This window comes from Misgurnus anguillicaudatus, chromosome 19 (assembly GCF_027580225.2).
Source record: "Misgurnus anguillicaudatus chromosome 19, ASM2758022v2, whole genome shotgun sequence".
In the NCBI taxonomy this organism is placed as follows: Eukaryota; Metazoa; Chordata; class Actinopteri; order Cypriniformes; family Cobitidae; genus Misgurnus; species Misgurnus anguillicaudatus.
In genome coordinates this window covers 52,157,398-52,182,303 of record NC_073355.2, presented here as the reverse complement: position 1 = coordinate 52,182,303, position 24,906 = coordinate 52,157,398, and the positions used below count along the sequence as shown (strand labels likewise).

The window sequence follows — 24,906 nt, the reverse complement described above, 5'->3', positions numbered from 1 at the left end:
GGACTTGAACCTTGGACAATACTTAGCACTTCATTTAGAGGAAGTATTCATGTCGTGTTTGGTGTAAAAGAATACAGTGATGAACTTTCTGCTGCGCTCCTAAAATGTCTTTATCTAGACCTTCAGCTGAAAAACACGGTAAGTCTTTGTTTTAATACAATCCTTTAAATGCCACAAACATTTTCTTCATTTCCACTTAACTTACTGTATGAGGGGTTTGATTTTACTTTCAATTTCTCACGTACAATATAAAAGATGCAGCACGAAGTTAATACAACTTAGTCTATTTAAAGTTTTTGCCAGTGATAGGTTGACATAACTTATAAAAACAAGTTGAAATTGTTTAATTTAATTTGTTAAGTTTAAGTAACATAGAAATATATGTTGATTTAACAAAAATGCTGCATTTTCTTACTGTTTAGGGCATTAATGTTAATGTTTACAGGTTTACAAAAGAAAATTAAACAGAAAACACACTTATAGGCATATATGTCAGTTGATATAGCCTAGGCATAAATCTGTTGAATCTGATATTAATTTTATTGCAGTTCAATGTCAGTGAGAAATAATGATTAACTCCCTTTGATCCTTTATTATTTCCTGTGTAGGTGTGGCACAAACTAATGCACTTTGAGTTATATTAATCATATTTTTACACAAGCAACACATACACATCTCTGCAACAAATGAACATATTGGGGTGATTTTCTGGACAGGGCTTATGCATAGTTTATAAATAGTTTGGTCACATGAGCACGTTGGTTGCGCGCAGTGAAAATGAGTGGCTGCCTGTGCGCTTTCAGTGCACAAAACTCCATTTTGCATAGCGGTGTGCATGACAATTTTTCTAACAATGTGCGCAGTTCTGCAGTAAAATATGCCCGACCTTGAGTAGAATTTCCCCAAGCAGGCACGCCTGTGACGTATTTCTTTGATTAATGCATCCAAAGCAATGCATAGACTCTGAAACCCTTAAAGTAAAGTATGGAAAGTTTGTTAGTTAAAACAAAAATTAATTTACAGTTGATTCAGGATTATTGGCTGATATTTGTATTGAATGAACCACTGCATGAGGATTAAAATATAAACCTCAAGATTTAGGTATTGTTTGTTTAGTCAAAACGTTAATGAAATGATAATATTTATAGAAGACATTTTTAACCCTTATAAGTCTTTTGAGGTCAATCTTACCCCCAAGCCACTTTTCTTTAGTTAAAAAACATGGTTACCCTTATCTCAGTGGAAGAAAACTTTGTGACTTTTCTAGACTATCTGTCAATATTCATATAAAAAACTGGGCTTGATTCAGTCATTCTAAAGATGTGTAAAAGATTTACCGAAAGAGGCCCTTGTTGGTAAAAATGACCCCAATTGAATGAATAGGAAATGCAAATATATATATATATATATATATATATATATATATATATATATATATATATATATATATATTTTCTTTTTATTTGTCAAAAAAATCAATGCATTCAGAATAAATCTGAAAATTTCAACACATAAAATAAGGTCTAGTATTAGAGCACAAATGCAATATAAAAACGACATGCTCAATCACACACACACACACACACACACACACACACACACACACACACACACACACACACACACACACACACACACACACACACACACACACAATGTTGGAAAAACAATATACAACAAGGAGATCGCCAGTTACAACAGTAACTGTGACTAACCTTTCGATGCACAATTAAATCTTCATCAGAGTCCTGGGAAAAGACGGGCAATAGTGCCCTTTTTAATAATCATTCACAGGTGCATAAAGGGGGCATGAACCCTCCATAATTAATTATCTAAACCCAGGTGTCACATTTACAAATAAATCATTAGCGAGCAAATGTCCGGACAAATCAACATATACACAATATATTCACACCACACATATATCTTACATGCTCTATTTAAATAGTTAAAGAAAGCATGTAAGACTCAATTCTTTATTTAAACCAAAAGGTTCCAAAGCGTCTTGATGATCCTCCTCTACACTTTCAGAAATAAAGGTACAAAAGTTGTCACTGGAACAGTATACCCTTTCAAAAAGGTACACCTTTGTACCCAAAGAGGGCATATTAGTACTTTGAACTGCCAAAATGTACCTTTAAAGGTACATATTTGTACCTAAATGGTACATATTAGGACCTTTTTTAAAGGGTACTGCCCCAGTGACAGCTTCGTACCTTTATTTTTGACAGTGTACGTCCTATTGTATCCAGCATAGGAAGTCATGGGCGGAAATCCCGGGGGGGTCGGGGGGACAGGACCCCCCCTATCTGAGGGTTGTCCCCCCTAAAATATCATTAGAATATGTGTATTGAAAATAATTTAATGATTTATAATACTTAAAATAGAAACTTTTAAACATTTTGATTCCCCCTCCCTTGCCTCACAGTGGTTTGGTCCACTGCCCGCGCCCCTTTTACCTCACCGGTCACCACCGACACACATTCCGGTGGTAGAGAAGTGTACGGAGCCGACGCGTTAATCAGCTATATACAATACAACGTTTCACATCACTTCAGGGCCGGCGCCACGAGGGGGCGTGAGGGGGCGTCGCCCCCTCACCGGCACTATCTCGCCCCCTCAGACCACCATTAATGTTGAATGGGATTTTATTTTAATGATAATATTTTATTTAAAAATCACATTTGCCTTGTGTATTGTCTTCCTAAAGTGAATTTTAGAGTCTAATTATTTAACAAAACCAAAAAATCAAGTGTGCATGTATTCTACGGTGACATTAATAAACACACGCCCACTTCATGGCTTGTTACACTTCAAGCGGCGCCACTAGAACTGTGAGGCGATGACGTCAAAGCGCCGCGAGAGCGAGACGAAATTACACTTTGCATGATTTCTCGAATCGTTCTCGCGGTACTTTGACGTCATCCGGCTGTCGTTTCTTGCAGCGCCGCATGGAGTTGAACAAGCCTTTTGTGTTGACAGCTTGACAGCTTGACGCACGTCGACGTCGTCAGTCTCAGCGGGAAATCAAGATGTCGAAGTGCGAGAGTATATCAAAGTTACAGAAAGGAGTGGGAGAGTGACCCGGGCCTGCCCTGTAGCAATGGATATATGTAAAATAGGACTGCAAATTCTGCAAACTGGACTCCGGATTATCACACGTCAATTAATGCCGTGGCATGGATTATTATCGGAGCATTTCAGGTGCACAGAACCAAATGTTCGGCTGTCATGTCAATTCTGGCACCATGAACAGCCAGACTGTTTTGAAAAGTTCAGATGTTTATGTTCTTCAGCATCCTTGCAAGTTAAAGTACAACCAACCTATTATTGTTCTGCATTTAACGTTAAAGGTAAGCATACTATCTCTCTCTCACACACACCTGTTTATCAGAAGTAAAATACGTGTATTATTATTAATATTAATAGATAAAAACAGACATTGAATTTATAGTTAACGAATAGGTATTTGAATTAGCCTATCCTAAAGCATAGCTAAATGTGTAAACGAGTTATTGTCATTTTGCTATTGTGGTTCTCTATCTGCTGGTGTTTAATCGCTAGCTTATGGTGCATTACTTGTGGCAGTTAAAATAACTACGTTAAATGATCAAATTGAACCAAAATTTTGATAAAATGTTGCGTTTGAACCGTCTTTGCGCTAGAAACCATTTGCAAACACTGTCCCCCACCATTACGTAAAAATTATTTGCACTACGGAAAGCAAACACGAAGTACGAACATTTCATAATTTCAGGGTATTATATTGCATTAACTAATTTCACAATGGACAGTCGAAATGGATTAAAAAAAACTACCTCTGGGTCTGAACTTCAAATGAGCAGTGTTGTGCTGTTAAGTAACGTTAGGTATGCTTTTTTGTTGTTGTATATAGTAAAAGTGTTCAGATCATGTACGTTGCTCACTATAGCTGTAGTTCTTTGTGGTTGTATTACAGAGATGTTTGTTTATAACACGTTAAAGCTTAAGGGACGTACCAAAGCTATATGTATTTTCTAGCTTGGGGAATTAAATGTATTTTGTGTGATCGCCCCCTCATCAGCGCTCGGCTGGCGCCGGCACTGCATCACTTATCAGTTTATCCTCATATGTTTTAAAACTGGACTATGTTGACATATACACATGAACATATTTCGTTTTCTGAGAACAGAAGCAGATAAACGATCAAGAAAACATTTTTATGCATTCATGCAGAGGTGAGGCAGAGCTGAAAGTAACAAATTACATTTACTCACCTTGCTGTAACTGAGTTTTTTGTGTAATTTTACTTTGAGTAGTTTTTAATATCTGTACTTTACTTTTACTTAAGTATGTTTAAAGTATTGTAGGCTACTTCGCTACATGTTAAATCATATCCGTTACTGAGTAAAAATAAATATAAAAGTAAGGTGATAAAGACGCGCCACGGTCGGATGATTGATTGATGGGCTGGGGAACGCGCAAAAAGAACCATGGAGAGGGACGAGACCGGCAGACCCTCGATTCAATTCTTACAAAAGAAACCCCTGGCCTTTGACGCAAAGCGATTGTTTCATTCAATTAGGGTTCATGCTCTTGAGTACGGAGTTTGAGAATTGCCGACCGGGTTTTAACCGCTAATTTGCACGATGCGTTTTTAATACATGCGCATTATCTTCCGAGGTCTAGCAGCTTCGCGTCAAGTCAAACAATTTAAGAACGTCCTCGAGAATGCGCAGATCATTAGACATTGCAGAGAGAGAGAGAGAGAGAGAGAGAGAGAGAGAGAGAGAGAGAGAGAGAGAGAGAGCGCGCGAGAGAGAGAGAGATTGAAAGACATCAGGTACACAGGTCTGGGAGCTAATAAACGTGTAAAGGATGTATAGTGTATAGCCATGGCACTCATCTCATTATATGCTCATTTATGTATATAGTTTAATAACATAATGTATGTTACCAGCAATACATCAATTACAACCTTCATATAATGATTGTATTTACTAGCTGCCTGCTGACCTCATATTATTTTTGCTTCAAAAGTGCATAACTCACCTGTAAAACTCATTAAATAATTCCATAAATGTTTCTTAGTTATAAAAAAGCTTTTTATTTTATTAACATTTGTTATTGCACTTTAATTGTAGAGATGTTTACAATTAAAAACATAGTTTGAGATGTATATATCCTTCCTTTGTGAACTATACTAGAAACCTCTCCCCGCTGTAAAAAAGTAACTTTACTCTTAAAATTAAAATGACTTACTTTTTACTTGAGTAGATTTTTAGACCAGTAACTTTACTTTTACTTAAGTAAAATATTATTAAAGTAACTTTACTTTTACTTAAGTAAAATATTATAAAGTAACTTTACTTTTACTTAAGTAGCATATTATTAAAGTAACTTTACTCTTACTTAAGTAGAAAATTGTATTACTCTTTTCACCTCTGCATTCATATGTATTAAAATTAAATTTGCGTCCGTTCATAGAGAAAGAGAAACGTTTTCTATCTGTACCCATTTCCTTGCAAGTACAATTTTGCCTGTATTATTGGTGTCCCCTTCAAAAATTGTTCTTGAAAAATTTTATGTTTATTGTCCCCCCCAACATTTAGATGAGATTTTCGCCCCTGACTGAGCCCCTTTCTCAATTTGTAGATTTTTTCTAAGACAATTTGTTTATAGTCTACCATCATACCTTGGGGATACAACTGATGTTTTAAATTTGATTAGTAACTTGAAATGTGAAAGCAATGATTTTCTTGTGTCATTGGATGTGCAAAGTCTTTATACATGTATACCGCACCACATAGGTCTACAAGTCATATCGTACTATCTCACCAAACGCCTAATGACGTTTTGCCCCCTTCGGAGTTTCTTGTAAATCTCGTCGAGATTATTCTATCTAAGAATTTTTTCAAATACTACGACAAATTTTATCTACAACTTCAGGGGACTGCTATGGGGTCTTCTTTTGCACCCTCATATGCTTGTCTGGTGATGGGTTTCTGGGAAGAAAAATTGATACAAAACACCGAAAATAACCCGTTCCATTCTAAAATATCACTCTGGCGCCGATACATAGATGATGTCCTATTAATATGGAAAGGTACACCTATTGAGTTAAATCAGTTTTTGACTTATATTAATTCCACTGCAGAATATCTGTCTTTTACCATGGAATTTAACAAGCAATCCATTGATTTTTTTAGACCTGACTATTTCTAAGGATGTAAATAATAATTTACAATCCACTACCGTAAACCTCTCAGCAGGAATACCCTGTTAAGAGCAGACAGTAATCACTCGCCTCACCTGATCCGCAATATACCAGTCGGTCAGTTTTTGCGAGTTAGAAGAAACTGTAGCACTATAAATGAATTTATGTCAAAAGCAGCTGATCTAGCATGTCGTTTTGAACAACGCGGTTATGATAAATCTGATATCACTAAAGCGTGGGATAGGGCTCTGAATACAGATCGCCCCTCATTGTTAATGAAAAAATCTAAGCCAAACACGCCATCTAAATTATTTTTTTCTACTAGCTACACTCCAGCAGCAGGTAGAATAAAAAATATTATCCGTAAACATTGGCATGTTCTCAATAGTGACCCGACTCTCAGAGATATTTGTGCTGAACCGCCTGAGGTTGCGTATAAATAGCACGAAGTGTAAAACTCGTGCAATACATACGCCAAATTCCACTTTGGCGTGCATATGATACGCAAGTCCTTCCCATTCACTTAAACGGGGCATCTTTTTTGTCGTTTTATTTATTGGTTTCTCAATTTTTTTCTGTTTTTTAAACCATTATCGCTTTGGTTTAGGGTTAGATTTTAGATGAGCTTAATAAGGTTATTTAATATACAGGTTTCTCAATGTTTTTGTCCGTATTTAAGCCATGGTCGCGTGGAGTTGGGGTTAGAGTTGGGGTTTGGGTTAGGATGTCATTTTTATATAACAAAAAGTTGTTCTAACCCTGGACCCAAGCGAGAATGGTAAAAAATAGCAAAAAATTGAGAAACCAATAAATAAAACGACAAAAAAAGATGGCCCGTTTAAGTGAATGGGAAGGACTTGCGTATCATATGCACGCCAAAGTGGAATTTGGCGTATGTATTGCACGAGTTTTGCACATCGTGCTGTTTGTACGCGTTTTCAGGAGACTGGGCTGCCAATGCAAAAGATTTTCTACATCCCCGCACGGGTAAGAAGTATTCAATTTCTTCATTTATTAACTGCAATAGTACACATGTAGTATACCTTCTTAAATGCCCCTGTGGACTGGTTTATATAGGTCAAACAAAACGTCAACTTAAACTTAGGATAGCTGAACACAAAACAGCAATTCGTACCAAGAACTTAACATATGCCATGGCGAGACATTATATGCAGGCAAATCATGGTTCACCTGCATCACTGAAGTTTTGGGGAATAGAAAAAATTATACCCCCATCCAGAGGTGGAGATATTCTTAAAAAACTCCTGTGTAGGGAAGCATTTTGGATACACACTTTGAACACTTTGGAACCTTTTGGTTTAAATGAAGAAATGAGTCTTACATGCTTTCTTTAACTATTTAAATAGAGCATGTAAGATATATGTGTGGTGTGAATATATTGTGTATATGTTGATTTGTCCAGACATTTGCTCGCTAATGATTTATTTGTAAATGTGACACCTGGGTTTAGATAATTAATTGTGGAGGGTTCACGCCCCCTTTATGCACCTGTGAATGATTATTAATAAGGGCACTATTGCCCGTCTTTTCCCAGGACTCTGATGAAGATGTAATTGTGCATCGAAACGTTAGTCACAGTTACTGTTGTGCATCTTTATTAAAATAATTTTATACAGACATCTGTGTTGCACCGGCGATCTCCTTGTTGTATATTGTTCCGTCCTGCTCTGGTCGCACCGGATTGTCTTGGATCACAGAAGCGCAGTTTACTCCTTTTTTCTTCTAATACTATGTTGGGTTTGATGACTTAGAAACTCAAAAACTAATGAGGAAATTTACTTTCATGCCTCCAAAATACCTTTTGACCAGAATCTAAACAAAAACACATCAAAACTTTTCACAAATGAACACTAAGGGCTCAGTCACACCAAAAGCGTTTATGGCAGTTGCAGGCGCCTTTTTTGAATGATATTCTATGGGCAGGGCGCGTTTGCGCGCTGTTTATGCGCGCCGAGCGCCTTGCGGTTTTCTGCCGCCTGCCGCGCACGCGTTTTTGAAGGAGCACTGGGAGCGGAGGAGCGCCTGACGTCATTCGCGTCTTCCATTGTCCAATCGAATGAGGGGAGAGGCGGGCCTTACGTTGTGGCGAGTGAAGTTTACAGTTGCTTTGAAGAACCAGACTCCACTCGCTCACTCTCTCATGCGTGTTTGTGCTCCTCTTATCCTCAAACAAGGTCAGAGCAAGCATCATCTTTTTAAAGTTTCTGCTAATATGACAGTTAACAGCAAAAGAGCGCTCACGCTTCAATATTTGATTGACAAGACAGCTGACTCGGTGGTTGCTTAGCAATATGAAAAGCCGCGCTGCACTGCTCTTTTTTAAAAAAGGCCGTGCGTCGCGCCTTGCGTTTGCAAGCGTTTAAAGCGCTTTTGGTGTGACTGAGCCCTAAATCATCTTCTGACAGTAAGAGAAAAAGACCAAAAGCACAGATTACTGTATGTTTTGTTACAATTAAACCCAGCGTAAGTTTGTGCTCTGCTTGTGCCTTGTCATTCAGTTATATGGTCATTTATGTATTATATTTATGTAGTTGTGTTAAATGGTCTATATTTCTTAAATGTGTGAAACAGAAAAAAATGAGAAACACTTGACTGGAAGACAGAGTCCTCATTGGAATCGACCAAACAGTGAGTAACCCCCTATCTGTCATTTACTTTCAAATTTCAAAAAGTTCATTTTATTGACATGACAGATATTTGTATTTTTATCCAATTAATGCAACTTACAAATGAGAAATATCACAAGCAATAAATAAGAGTTAGGATGCAGAAGCTAATAAATGTGACATCAATCAAAAATGGGATAATGATTGTAAAAAACATATTATACATTTGCGTCAAATCCGCTTAATCCTGCCGTCAGGTCATTCAGAAATACAGATGTCAATCTCGAAACTTTGCAGTGTGTACGAGGCCAAACTGTGACTCTATACTGAATCACACAGTTTCTCTTACAAGGCTGGTATAAAATGATGTTTAATGTGGGTATGTATAACAAGCACTTATATAATGATCCAGATTTAGCTCAATTCATTAATTCATCTGAACAGAACTTTATTTACGTAATTAAAGCGTAACTAAACCCCTGAGCCTGACTCCACCCACTGGCAATATTTGAAAAATGCAAGAAAAGTAGGCAGATCCCAACGGAGATAGAGGGGACGAACTAAGCTCGTACAAAGTGTGTGGTGAGATCGTAACAAGGGCGTGGTGAGCTTGAACCTGCTTACGTCAGGAGTCACTTTTTGGACCCAACATCCAATAGGAAAATTCAACGGCAGTAGCCACCGTTCAACCTGAAGAGGGCAGCACTCAGACGTTTTTACACCATATATTGTAGTATTGAAACACTTTAGATCCAAATGTCAAAAAACTTACTAAAATCAATGAACAGCACTAATAAACCATCATTCTTACAGATCAGTAAAAAAGTTGGATTAGGGTTTAGTTACTATTTAAGTGTTGTTTAGATTAATATACAGTGCATATAAAAAGTAGAAAAAGAAAACAAGATAAATCATGTCAGAACCTGTCTCACCTTTATTATTTTTCTACATCAGTGTAGTGTAATGTTATGTTTCTGTGTGAAGCAAGGCCACGCCCACAGCTATGTGTATGTAGATGTGAGAGTGCACCTGCACTTTATGGAAGTTAAATAAAGTTAAGTTAAGAAAATTAAGAAACTTAAGAAAATATGGCACAACAATTATATTTCTAAAACTAGGACATCCACCTAAAATGACAAGAAACAACGAGAAAACTGGTAAGGGAGGCTGCTAAGAGGCCTACAGCAACTTTAAAACAATTAATATCTGTCAAGTACTGGTTACTCCCGACATGTGACAATAATCTCCTGAATTCTTCATGATTGGGATTTAAAAAAAGTTATATCCCCAAAACCATGTGGATTAAAGTCGCAATGAAATTGAAATGAAAAACTATATATATATTTAATATTGTGGTATTATTAACAAATGACTTATCTGTGAGGTTCATTATATTTAAAAAAATTGTGTGTGCTCATAATCTTTAATAAAAAATGCAAATCTCCTCCCCTCCTCAAAACGATCTTTCTTCACTTCCGGTCATAAGTATGGCAGGTGGGCGGGAGAAGATCGCAGCGATTAGCAATTAGCCACACGACCCAACTTTAAACGATCCAATCAGATCTCGATGGACAAATTCAAATCCAGCCCTGCCTTATTTCATCTCAAATGCCGTTTCGGATATACGTCACCACGGGGAAAATAAGGCAATCGCTACTTCCAAACTTACCAAAGTTTAAACACAGTTTACCTTAACAACCCACAAGGGCACTTCCTGTGTTAAGTATTTTAAACCCTTATATTAGAGAATGAAGCTGTCTTGTGGTGAAATGTAGCTTTGGACTTCATTGATCATGAATGAATCAAGCATCGATAGAAAATACTATTTTCATTTTTTTTTTGTGTCACGGCTAACTTCACTGGACAATATCCAATTGTGACACACATGGGTTTAAGTAGCAGTAGCATGTATGACTAACACATACTGTATTGTGCAGTTACTGAAAAGGTAACATACTTTATCTTAACATAATCCAGAGGTTTCAGTGCAAATTAATTTGTCATTGTGTTTCAGTGAGTGATCTGAGGATTGTTTTGCTGGGGAAGCATTTATCTGAAAACATCAAAGTGAGAAAACATATCCTGGGGACAGTTGTGATAGAGAAAAACGTTTCTTTAAATTATTCCAAGAATCACAGTGTGGTAATCAGTGGATTGGTGGAAAACAGGAACATCTCATTGATCAGCTATCCTCTTCTGCTCAAGCTGAACCTCTCAGACCATCAGATCAGAGAAGGAGTGAGAGACTGTGTGAATGATTCTGATCCAGGACCTCATGTGTTTATACTCATACTGCAGCATCATGACTTCAGTGAGATGGACAAACACAGAGTGATGCATGTGTTGAACTGCTTCAGTGATCATGCAATGGAACGCACCATAGTGCTGACTACTAATGAAGATATACAAAGATCTGTGACAAACAATGAAGTCAATCAGTTAATACATGTGTGTGGAGGAGGACATCTTCACTTTAATGAAAGACAACCAGGATGGTGCTCAGAGATGTTCAAAAGAGTAGATGATATACTTGAGAAAGAACCTGAAGAATATCTCACCTGTGACATCTATGAAGATGCAAAAGCTGAAGGATCATCTGTTGATCCAGAGCCAGAGGTGACTCAACATGAGGATTCACTGAGATCAAAGGAGGACAAATCATATCACAAAGATGATGGAAAACCCAAAGAGAGACATAAAAAAAATAAAGATGGAGGAGGTTTATTTTGTAAGTATTGAATATTCTGTTCCCTATCAAAAACTTTACTTAATGCTGCACTGCTAAGCACTATGGGGAAACATCTTTATTGTTGACCAGCTGAATATAGTGTGTAAACACGTCAATGGAATTGACCCGGAGGTATATAGCCTCGGTTGATGACGACATCACAGCGCACCCGATGCAAGGCTATAAAATAGATGAGCACAAGCAGTGTCATCAGGTCTTTTTATTTTCAGGCCAACTACTGAATGAGTGTGTACTACACTAAATGCAAATCTCTCTCTTACCTTTTGAACTTCAGTTGAGATCTTTGTTACGAGTTAGATTCCAAAAAGATAGAGTGCAGACTTTCTCTCGTTCCGATTTTAAAAGAGTTTAAGTTAAAGGGAAAATATGATTAAGAAGAGTCACGAACAGTCTGAGTTGAGTTTGTTTTCGCTTTATGGCGAAGGACGACACACACTCTTAACTGTTTTGTGTGTTTGGGGGAGGAACATGCTGTCATGGCTTTACAGTCTGATGAGTGCGAGCATTGTGAATCATTCAAACAAAAAAAGCTTTGTGCTCGCCGTGATTATTTTCTGACTGCACTGTCAAATTAAGATATATTTCTTTGCGTGATTTCGAAGCGCACTCCGGTGTTTCTTCGGTTCATGTGGGGGATAATTATAATAATGACGTTGATGATATCTCTCTGGGTTGTGCGGAGTTTGATAAATCAGCCTCTGAGAGTTCCTTGCACGATAAAAAGTCGGCCGAGGAGCTTCTCGAGGTGGTAACGCCCCAGGTTGCATATTGACTGGCCTCGAGAGCCAGAGAACCCAAAACAAAGCAAACTAGCGAATAGGTTTCTAGTGACAAAAGGGAGAAGACGAAACATGAGCCTCTCCCCTTCTTTGAGGATCTCCATGGTGAATTAAATGAATCATGGGAGAGACCATACTCATTGCGTGCTTCATGCCCACAACGTCAATTTACGACTATCGTGGGTAGGAAGACGCGCGGATATACCGAAATGCCACAGGTGGAAGAGACGCTCGCGAGTTATCTCTCGCCTGGCTAGGCATCCTCATTAACTCTTTCACCGCCAGCATTTTTTTTAAAAAGTTGCCAGCCAGCGCCAGCGTTTTTCATGGTTTTCACCAAAGTTTAATGTCTTCCAGAAAATGTTCTTCTTTAAATATATAAACATACAATATACCAAATGAAAGAACAGACCACTCTGCTTTCAAAAAAAAAAAAAAAACGTTTCATCCTACCTTCAGTGGTTCTTTTGTAATCAGCTTTTGAATATGGGTAGGTTTCTGCAAAAACACCACATTTTGAGCAAAAAGCAGAGATAATTCCATATTTGTGACGGACTTTTCATAGAGATCCCATTCAGAGCGATCTTTAAAACAGACACGGACATGCAGCAGCTTGCCATTGGGCAATACTTCCGGGTTTAAAAAGTTGCAGAAGGGCCTGGTGGATAATAGCAGTATTGCGGAAAGATGGAAAATCTCGTTGGCGGGGAAGCGTTTTCTCTTAATTGACGAGATATCTTGTCAATGGCGGTGAAAGAGTTAAAGAAGCCTACCCTGCCCACGAAGCCATGTAAAATAACTTCAGCTCTCGTGGGCAAAGCTTATCAAGCCGCAGGTCAGGCTGGTGCTGCGCTGCATACTATGGCGATATTACAGGCATACCAGGCTGATCTGTTAAAGGTTTTGAGTGCAGGCGAGACAATACACAAAGAGACATTTGACAGTTGCATAGGACTACAGATCTGTCTCGTGTTACAGTAGGGCTCGCCGGCGGGGCATATCATATTAAATCAGATCGCTCCATCCCGCTGCTTTTACAAAGCTTCTCCACCTGTCATTCAGGGTTTTTTAGCATTCCCCCAAGAGGAAATAATAAAATTAATACCATTATCAGAGAGTCTGGCAGCGTGGAAACTCTTGCCAAGCGTTTCTGCTTGGGTAATAAGCACAGTACACATAGGATACATAATCCAATTTATTCATCGTCCTCCGCACTTCAATGGGGTGATATTCACTTCCGTGAGACCGGAACGAACACATTTTAAATTACATGGACGATTGGCTAATACTAGCAAAATCACGAGAGGTGGCGCTCCAACACAAAAACATTGTGTTAGCACATCTACTTTTTCTAGGGTTGAGACTCAACGCCAAGAAAAGCGTTCTTTCTCATGCCCAGAGAACGACTTATTTAGGGATAGTCTGGGATTCGTTTACGATGCAGGCACATCTGTCTCCCGCACGAATCGCGACCATTCAGCATACCTGACCAGAGTCAGGCTGGGCCAGGATCTCACTGTGAAACAATATCAGAGGATATTAGGGCTCATGGTATCAGCATCCACGGTGATTCCTTTGGGGCTGTTGCATATAAGGCCGTTTCAGTTGTGACTCAGAGCCGGAGGGTTTCATCTAAGGGCCAACCCTCAAAGGCTAATAAAAGTGACTTTGTACACTAACTATGTGGATAAGACACCGGTTTCTTGCCTTTGGTCCCACGCTATAGGCAACTTGTCATTGCGGACTGCTAATGACAGATGCCTCCCTGACAGGCTGGGGTGCGACTTTAGGTGGTCGTCCAGCTCAAGGGGAATGGGAGGGTCATCAGCTCAGTTGGCACATCAATTGCCTAGAGCTGACGGCTGTATTTCTGGCCCTGAAATGCTTTCTCCCCCAACTGAGAAGCTGTCATGTCGTAGTGCGGGTGGGCAACACATCGACAGTCTCATACATAAGTCACCAGGGAAGTCTGCGCTCGTGCAACTGGAACAGGATAGCGAGGCAGATTTTTCTCTGGGCTCAGGACAAGTCCCTGTCACTCAGAACAGTGTACATCCCGGGGACCTGTATGTAGGAGCAGATTTACTGTCCAGGCAGACATTATCGACTGGGGAATGGAAACCCCACCCAGACATAGTGTCTCAGATAATGACCTAATTTAACAGAGAGGAAGTGGACCTCTTGGCCTCTTTTCAGATAGCGCAACGTCTCTTTTACTTCTCTCTGAGTCCCCCAGCCCCCCTGTGTCTGGACGCAATGGCGCACACATGGCCGGTCAAGCACCTCTATGCGTTTCCTCCAGTGGCGCTGCTCCCACAGGTTCTAGCCAGTGTTCGCCAGCAAGGCTCTTGCCTCTTACTGATAGCACCGCGTTGGCCAAACAGAGTCTGGTTCTCAGAGATAATATCTCTCCTCAACAGCTCGCCATGGGCGAGTCCGGAGAGGAGGGACCTTCTGTCTCATGTGATAATGCATCTCAGGCCCGACCTGTGGAATCTCCATGTTTGGCTCCTGAGGGGTACCAACTGAGGGACACAGGTTTGTCGCCTGATGTTATTGACACTCTTTTGAGTGCTAGGGCTCCTTCCACTAGAAAGAATTATGCCTTTAATCGGGTGTCTTTGAAGTAGAGGTCTACACGGGTCCAAAAATTCCTACCCGAACCCGATCAGACCCCTAAATGTGCTACACTGAACCGACCCGGACCCGTCTGTTGTTTTGAAAGCTGGACCCGGGCAAATATTCTTTAGCTAAATGTTATTAATAAGTCAATAAACAAGTAGCAAAAATTTTGAAAGCTGGACCCGGGCAAATATTCTTTAGCTAAATGTTATTAATAAGTCAATAAACAAGTAGCAAAAATTAAACTTTTTGTCTTACCCATAGAAGTTAGTCTTCTCCCTCCTTGTACCTGACTGTGTGATGCACAATCCTTATTTCCAAGAAAGTTCCATCCATGTTATTCCTCTCTTGACGATTGAAATGTTTATTGCTTATTCCAACTTAAAAGTCCACTTTACAGTCATGGTGATTAATAACGCAGTTTTACATTTGTTGTGTATCGGGTCAACTTGCTTAATAATGTTTGCCCATTTGGATTATAGTAACGATTGCTCATTCAGTGCCATGGCTGCTTTCGTTAGCTTTACTTCTTTGCTGTCATCTCTGTGCTCTTTGAGCAGAGTCGCAAAAACTTTAGATATAACAGCAAGACGCTCAATTTATATTATTATAAAAATTAGAGAAGTCAGTCCAAAATGCGCGGTACGGCGGAATAGGTCCCACCTTCTATATAAAAGAACCAATTATCAAAGGTAAAGTAATTGCGTCTCACTGCAGAAGCTCCTCACTGGTAGCCAGAGAAACATTAAAAGAGCACATGCGCATTAGCTGCCTGGTTGGAGCAACCAAATCTAAACTTTTTAACGCAATTTTAGCGTCATAGAAAAAATGTATGTGACCTCGGGTATTACCCACAATGTTAAACAGACCCGGGACCCGAAGTAATAGATTAAGACCCGACCCGGACCTGGCTGATCATTTAAAATATAGACCCTAACCCGTACGGGTCCCGGGTCTTCGGGTCTTCCGTGTAGACCTCTACTTTGAAGCATGGTGCACGACACATAATGCAGATCCTGTTAACTGCCAGATTGCTACAGTTCTGAGTTTTCTGCAGGAAAAGCTGTCAGCAGGCTTATGCCCATCCACTCTCAGGGTTTATGTGGCCGCTTTTTCGGCTTGCCACGCTTTGGTGGACGGGGCGCCGCTCGGGAGGCATCCAACGATTGAGGCCTCCAACAAGAACTAAGATTCCTTTGTGGGACCTAGCTATAGTCCTTGAGGGTCTGGTTCAGACCCCCTTTGAACCTCTAGAGTCAGTGTCTGATAGACTTCTGGCACTAAAGATGGTTTTTCTAATGGCAATAACTTCTTTAAAAAGAATTGGGCATATGCAGGCTCTGGCGGTCTCGCCATCCTGTCTAGATTTTGCCCCTGGAATGATGAAGGTGATTTTGCATCCTTATCCTGATTACCTACTGTTAGTAAGGGGTGCCTCCTTACAGAGCGTTTGTGATGCGGTGGGCTGGTCCTTTTCACATCTGTCACAACTTCACATTTTATAGCTTGGATGCTCATGCCACTCCAGGATCTCATGTCCTCAAGTCAACATCTAAAGCTGATGTCTATACCATTTGTCCATAAATGGGTATCCCCCACTGCTATTTATTAGTAAGGGGTGCCTTCTTATAGGTGTTTGTGAGGCGGCAGGAGCATCCTTTCCGCACACATCTATTATTTTTTAGCTTGGTTGTTTATGTCTGAGATTTCTTTGCGGTCCTTGTTTGCACACTTACACATCCGTAAAGGGTCCAGACATCTCCAAGCATGGCAGCGTGGGTATTGTCGTTCCCCATAGCGCTTAGCAGCGCAACATTGAGTAAAGCTTTTGATAGGGAACAGTGGAACGAAATGCTGCGCTGTCTTGTACAGTAGATGTCCCAGGACTGGTCTTCAAACAAAAGATGTGATGACACAGCTGGTGCTCATCTATTTTATAGCCTTGCATCGGGTGCACCATGATGTCATCATCAACCGAGGCTATATACCTCCGGGTCAATTCCATTGATGTGTTTGCACACTATTTTCAGCTGGTCAACAATAAAGACGTGTCCCCATAGCGCTTAGCAGCACAGCATCTCGCTCTGCTTTTTCAGGGAACAAGGTTACACTCAAGTAACCCCTCAGTTTCTATAAATATGACTATAAATTTAAATCAGTTTAATTAATATTTACATTTTTGTTTTATTTGAAAAACATCTTAGAAAGCAAAGGGTAGACTGTTTTAAAATGTATTTCTAAATAATTGTAAAAAATTTACTGCGGTCAGGGCTCCAGACTAACTTTTTTACTAGGAGCACAGTGGCCCCCAACTGAAAATTTTAGGGGCAAAACCAGAAAATTTAGGAGCACACCGTAAAGTCAACATGCTAACCAAATCTACTAATTTCCACTGTATCACTAATAATTGCTTTAATAATGGATGCAGAAATCAGCACCATCGCTGTCATGACAGTACAAATAGTAAACAGTGGAAACAGTGGAAGAAAAAGTCTTTACGGGTGACTAAAGAGTGTCTGTTAGTTCAAAATGTATATTTAGCTCATCCTACCCAACAGTTATATTCACAGACACTGAAAAGACTGGATAAGTGCATTAAATGTTAGGCTTTAGTTCTTCAGTTTCAGTAGTGTGCTATCTATTAGCCAGTTATTTTCTCAGGTAGGTACAAATTCCTAATAATTCAAAGCCAGGGCTCCAGACTAACAAAACTTGCAAAAAAGTAATTGTGAATGAATTTTGTATGACACCAGCATTCTCATGAGTGTGTGTGTGTGCTCACACAGTGTTTCCCACAGGATTTTGAGATACTGTGGCGGTGATGACGTCACATGCCGATTAGCATATATGTGACGTCATTGCGTCGTGTTTTACTCTTTGATTCGTCACATTATATTGCATTTTAACACAACTGAATGCTATTTTTACAGAGTTTGTGTTCTGTTGTCTATAAAATAGTGACTAAACAGGACCCAGTGACCCACGACCCAGTAACTCTTTGTTTAATCCAATCAGCTCTTTCTTTAACTGCTGCTAAAAACGTGACATATAGCGCAGACAATTTGTTGCAAATTCAGAAATATGAGAGAATACATGGTTGCTGTTACTACTAACATGGGTAACACTTTAAAATAATGGTCCATACTTAATAGTTAGTTACACAGGAACTAATGCAGAACAAATTATTAGTGCTGCATTAACACTGAAATCATTACTGATAACTAATAAAGATGAGCGATTAACTAATCAGTAGGTATAGCATACTAATGTTTGGGTTAAGTAACAACTAGTTACATATTAACTACTGCAATGTTGAAAAATCCTGGTGAACCATACATTAACTAAGACTTATTTCAAGTAACTATTAAATACATATCAACAGTCACATACCAATAAATAAAGTCTGATCCTCTAAACTTTTTCGTCATGCCCCCCACCCCCGAAAATGTAAAATCCATTTATTTTTTATTACACAAAACATATTAAATTCTACAATTTGGTGCTGTTGGTTAGTAGCCTTATTTTTTCTGAGGTTTAATTAAACAGAATTTATGATAATGTACTTTACAAAATGTTATACAATTTGGGGGCCGTTTGAGAACCACTGCTGTAACTATAAATAATACAATTTGAAAAAAAATGTTTTCTTAATTACTTTGAATTACTCATGTTACCTATCATCACTTAAAGGGTAAAATATGGTAACTCTTTAGGATTCGATTCTTATATTACCATATACATTTAATTTTTAGCATTTTTATTCTGTTTTCTATCTTATTAATTTAACCATAAACAACCTAAGGAATGCACCTCTTAATCTCTAACTTACCTCACAAAATACAGATTCCATGTTTTTAACCTCTGTTAGAAATATCCCTCCTTATTGATGTTTATAAGTCTGGAAGACTGACTTAATATTAAGAAAATCATGGTAACCCATTAGTAATTATTCAAGTATTACCACGCTGTTCTTAATGAATTAATTAAAATCTTGACCATTATTTTTAAAGTGAAAAACACGGTAACTTATTAGTAATTACTCAGAACTTAAAACATAAATCTTAAGAAATTACTTAAAATCTTGACCATTGGCAACTTATTAGTAATAACTCAGGACTTAAGACATAAATCTTAAGAAATTACTTAAAATCTTGACCATTATTTTAAAGTGAAAAACACTTTGGTTGTTTAACTGCATAGCAGATAAATCTCTTCTCTGTTTCGCTTCTCTTCTCTGTTACGTTTCTCTTCTCTGTAGCTTTAGCACTTTGTGAAAAGATAACTCAAATTTCTTGTTGAATCGATGTGTTCAATTAATCACACAACAGCTCTAATATTAGCCGCAGCACGCGCTTGCTGCCTGAGTGATTTCCGCATGACGTCATACACCTCCCCCTCCTTAAAGTGACAGCGTATGGGTTCAAAATCAAACATGGATTTTTAACTATTTACCATAAAAGCAAGTGATAATAATTAAATAATTAAGATGGGGTTAATTCTTACGTTTCTAGTCTTACGTCAATTCTACGTTCTGGATTTGATTTAATCATGAATCAATATAGTTAACATAAAGGATTAAAATGTGATCATATAGCTCATACACGCGCACGCACGCACACACATCATAATTAATTTACAGCAACTGTTAATATGTAGTTAATTTATAGTCTTTTAAAATATGTCTTAGTGTATTGCTCACCATGGTTTGTTCAACATGTAAAAGTTAATAATTACTATTAAATAAGTAATAAGTAACTAATTGTTACTTAACCCAAACATTAGTATGCTATTAACTACTGATTAGTTAATCGCTCTTCTTTATTAGTTACAAGTAGTGATAACAGTGTTAATGCAGGACTAACCATTTGTTCTGCATTACTTCCTGTGTAACTACCTATTAAGTATTGACCATTATTTTAAAGTGTTACCCTAACATGTGCACAGGCATGACGCATCATAGGTAGTGAGAGAGCTCGGACACAGACTCACATCAGAACGGGTATGTGTGGGAAAAACTACAGCTAACCTTTTGTTAAGTCACTCATGATGAACTTGATCAATCGTCTTCTCTGTCAGAAACATCCGTGACTGTTGACGTTTACTCGGAAAAGAGAAAGTAAACAGAGGAATGCGGAGTTACAATACTTTTCACTGTTATGTGAGACAGGCGCGCTGCAAAGAGAGGAGAGGGTCCGGGGTCGCGCGCTGTTGAGGCGCTGCACACAACGAGAGAGGGAGGCCCGCCACAGATAAATGAATATATGGGAAAACACTCACATCTTTACGTGATTATTTCATTGCTCATTTCATTGATCATTGACATGCCCCTTTCACGTTTAATGTATAAAAAAATACGGAGGTGGGGAGGCAAATTTACTGGTCACACATGTGCGACTGGATGTAAAATTCAATCGCACACTCTCTAATTTTTGGTCGCAGTCTGGAGCCCTGGTGGTTATGCACACTGAGTGGCAAAAAGTCTGAGCGACATCATTAGCATGACACTGCGGTTTAAAAGTTTAGGGTCACTTGACTAAAATGTTAACTAAAAACCTTTAATCTGAAGGTGTATGGTTAAATGCTTGAAATTACTTTTGTAGACAAAAATATATCTGTGCCAAACAGATAAATTTCTGTTATTAGAAAACTAAAATTTTATTTTAAAATATTATTTTTGAAATAGATGACTTTTACTAAACATTGAAGAAAAAGAAGCCAACAAGAGCTCAGATTAAATATGAACTCCTTCTGTACTCTTTAAAATTCATCCTAAATTGAAAATTTAAAAAGCTTCTTGAAAAAATGACATGAGTACGGCTTTGCAGTTTCTAGGAAAAGGGTGACTGCATTATAGATAATATCAGATAATAAAAAGAGTTTTGATTTATTTTGGATGCTTTTAGTCACCAACATAATTCTCAGAGTTACATTTGTGTTATGCCATAGTATGGACAAGTTTATTATTATTGTGTAATATGGAAAAAAATATAAATAAAGAACGAGGAAACGTGTCTAAAATGAGGGAAGTTGTTGTCTGATTAACTGTGCAAACAGATTTAACAAGAATTTGTAGCTATATCGTTTGGTAGTATTAGGCAAGACAAATATATATATATATACGTATATATGGCAAAAAGATATGTCTGGTCATATGCCAAGATCCCCAGACTAATGGTTGTATTAAGGCTGGTTCACACGGCAGGATAATTAGGGCGATTTTAGCCCCGATTCACCCCTTCCGACAATCTTAAGGATGCTCCGATAATCGTAAAATAAACTGATCAGATATTCTTGCCGTGTGTGGTGTGTTTAGTCTGCTCTCGTCTACTCGGAAGGACCTCGGGACCGCTCCGATCTCAAATCGGGGATATCCAACATGTTGGATTTTTTTGGCCCGATTTCTTCTCGTGTGTGGTGTCTCCTGCGGACAAACGAGCACGCAGCCTGTGGACTGTGACATGTAGCCAATCAGAAAGCGAGGTGACGAAGCAGCGAGGAAGTACCGGGAAGTCACGGGTCATATTTACTGCATCTCAATGCATCAAACTATGGACTAGACCAAGGGTAAAACAGAAATTGCGCGCAAACGCAATTTTCGGTTAAAAACAAACTGCAAACTATCGCCACTGCATCCTCTTCGTCCGCCATGATTGTTTACTTTGAAATCACGTTTGATCGCGAGAGATTTTGCGAGATTTCCCGTCTGACCTGGGACTGCTGGGGAGTCAAATCGGTTCGTGTGTGATGTGTTGATTTTGCCATGTGGCAGCGCACCACTAACTGTACGACCAAAACTGTTAGACCCGCGATGTTTTATCGCCGTGTGTGGGGTCTCTCAGGGTTGGAAAATCGGCCGACGATTTTAAAGTCATACCGTCTGTACCAGCCTTTAGGGTCGCTGTCAAGGCCAACTTAATTCGATTTAAGATGACAATTGTCAGTTATTCTGCCACTTTCTATTAAACCCAGGCATTTTGTTCAATGTTTTGCCACTCATTCTTTCATAAGGGGGTGTGTTCATGTGTTAGAGTGACATTGATGCATACCCTCTATAATCGTGTTGTCTAACCAGCATCTTGTTATGCCACACCTGTGATGGATTATCTCAGCAAAGGAAAAGTGCTCACTAACACAGACAGATTTTGACAGATTTGTGAACAATATTTGAGAGAAATAGGCATTTTGTGTACATAGAAAAAGTCTTAGATCTTTGAGTGTTTATGATTTGTTCAGTGTATATATATGTGCTGTTTGCACTGTAAATGCAAGGCTCTACCAGCTGAGTTACTGAAATTTCTGACTAATATTCAGATGAAACCACACACAGAATTAAGATAAAAGTTTGTGTGGTGAAGTCATGACCAACACCTGTGTACACTCAATAATCAGAGGTTGAGGTTTGCTTTACTTACTGTAAATTGGTCAAAAAACAGCACTGTAGTGTACACATAAAAGAGAACACTTAACTAATATGGCATGTTAACAAAAAGTCTGATGTGCCCATCCACCTAGAAAGAATTTTAGTCTGTTACTAAAAAACGTTTGCAACTTAAAATGTTTCAGTAAATCAATTAAGATTTTTTTACTTGCACCAATGCATTAAATTATGAAGTAAGGTAAAGAAAGTAACCCCATTTACACCTGTATTTAGCGTCCTTCACTCGTGATCGCCTACAAATTAAAATGATAACATACATAACCATTTTTAAAAGTTTTCCTGTATTTTTTTTAGCATTAGTAAGTGGGAAATCAAATCTGAACTTGGTGTTGTGTGGAGCTGATCCAGGACTGAAGGTCAACATCTCCAGACTTCTACAAGCTGATTCAGGACTGAAGGTCAACATCTCCAGACTTCTACAAGGAAAGAAACCATCACATCAGCAAGAGTTCAGTTCAGTGTGTGTGAAGAGAGAAGAGACGATAAATGGACATCAGATCTCTGTTGTTGAACTTCCATCATTGACTCAACTCTCAGAAGATGAAGCGATGCATCAATCTCTCAACTGTGTGTCTCTCTGTGATCCTGGAGTTCATGTGTTTCTCATCATTATTCCTGTTGGCCCACTGACTGATGAAGATAAAGCAGAAGTAGAGAAGATCCAGAAGATATTTTACTACAGTGAGTACTTCATGGTGATCTTTACATCTGATCTCACTGTTGACAGACGTGTGACAGATTCTCTAGAATCATATCCTGAATGTAAGAGTCTGATCAGTGTCTGTGGAGGACGATACAGAGTGATTGGATTAAAAGAACATAGAAAATCAAAACAAATACCAGAACTGCTGGATTATATAAAAGACATGAAGACTGAACCATATACACTTCAGATGTATGTCAGAGCTCAAGAGATGAGAGTGAGAGATGAATATGAAGAGAAACTGAGTGAAATGAAGAGTAAAATCCAAGAGTTACAGCTAAAGATCAACCCATGTGGTAAGATTTTAATACTTTAATGTAAGTTAAAGGAACACGCTGACTTTTTGAGACTTTATCGTATTTACCGTAACCCCCAGAGTGAGATAAGTCCATACGTACCAATTTCATCTCTGTACGTCCCGTAACTCTGTTTGACGCACCCGCCGCTAGCCTAGCTTAGCACAAAGACTGGAAGTAAATGGCTCCAGCTAGCATACTGCTCCTGTCAGCGGACAAAAGACAACGGAGACAGTGATGAACTTAAGTGAACAGGTTTATTGATAAGGGATAAATAATGAATAGTTAGGGAATAAGTGAGGGAGTCCTTGTTGGAGCCACAGACACACTGAACATAGAATTTCCAATGACGATGAATGCCAGGGATCTCTGAAAGATATGGAAAGAATATGAGTCAGGTTTAGTCACAGCAACATAACAGTTTGTTAGCTTGAGACAAGACCGGAACGGTGTTTGTGGCTGGTATATATAGTGCAGTCTTAATGAGTGGTGACAGGTGCAGCAGATTAAAACTCAGGTGATCGGTGATAAAGAGGCGTGTGCGTGGAAGGACCTGGCAAATCTGTGACAGCTCCCAATAAGTGACAAAATAGAGCTTTAATGCTGTTTCATTTACATTCGACCACATAAATGAGTCTTGGCTAAATGGATATTAATCTTTCCAAAAACATTTATATAACACTGTATGTTGAGCAGGGACATGCACAGACATTTTAAGGGGCAGGGGCTCAAGTGAAATAAAGGGCACCTTTCATAATTATGTTTTTTTTTTTTTTTTTTTTTTAAACAAAAAGTATATATATTAACACAATTCTGAGTTCCTTTTAAAAAAAAAATATAAAAAAAAAGTTAATTAATTTTATCTTCCTCAAACTCACTCAATTGTTTAATTTTCAAAAGATGTCTACGAAATAATCAGTTCACACAGACACCATACGGACTACCGGCACATCCGGGAACTTGACTGTAAATTTCGTCACCGCCCCTTTTCGGGGGTTAAAAAAGCAGCGCCTCCATTGGCTTCCATTCAGGGTGGCGGAGCGGGGCAGCGGTTTTGCACAGCCGGCAGGCGTAAATAACTTATGAAATCACTCAGATTAAACATGTCGAGTATTTATCTGTCCATCCTGCCTGCCATAGAGCGCGAAAGATACATTAACACATTTAATTTGGTCAATATAAAAACATGTCCCTTTCATTCTCACAGCGTCAAATTTGTGTAACAACGCCATCCAGTGATTGCTGGAAATATCGCTAAGCCAGTTAGTTGTATGGCTGGACGGAAAAGTGCACTCATTACTCTAAATATAAAGACATAATAAATAAATACGAAGTAACTTTCAAATACGAAGTAAAATCATTCACTTGCTTCCCTGTTGACTTGATGAGGTACGTGTTTAATGTCCGGGTAAGACACCTCTGGCCAATAGGGAGCGTTGTTGCACAGGTTTGATGCTGGGAGAATGAGGGAGACATGTTTTTATATTGACCAAATT

The 24,906-nt window shown here is 38.7% G+C and overlaps 1 protein-coding gene across 2 annotated transcripts in view; it reads left to right on the top strand.

Annotated features, from left to right (window-relative positions):
- Window positions 1–24,906, top strand: part of LOC141351229 (uncharacterized) — a 64,957-nt gene continuing 40,051 nt past the window's right edge. Inside the window, exons 1-4 of one of the 2 annotated variants that reach the window (XM_073857841.1) lie at window positions 1–138; window positions 8,789–8,845; window positions 10,838–11,551; window positions 22,706–23,410. In XM_073857841.1, the coding sequence (XP_073713942.1) occupies window positions 105–138; window positions 8,789–8,845; window positions 10,838–11,551; window positions 22,706–23,410 (1,510 nt within the window). In that variant the 5' untranslated portion in view covers window positions 1–104. The remainder of the gene's footprint in view (window positions 139–8,788; window positions 8,846–10,837; window positions 11,552–22,705; window positions 23,411–24,906) is intronic. The other variant, XM_073857842.1, reaches the window with a different exon arrangement.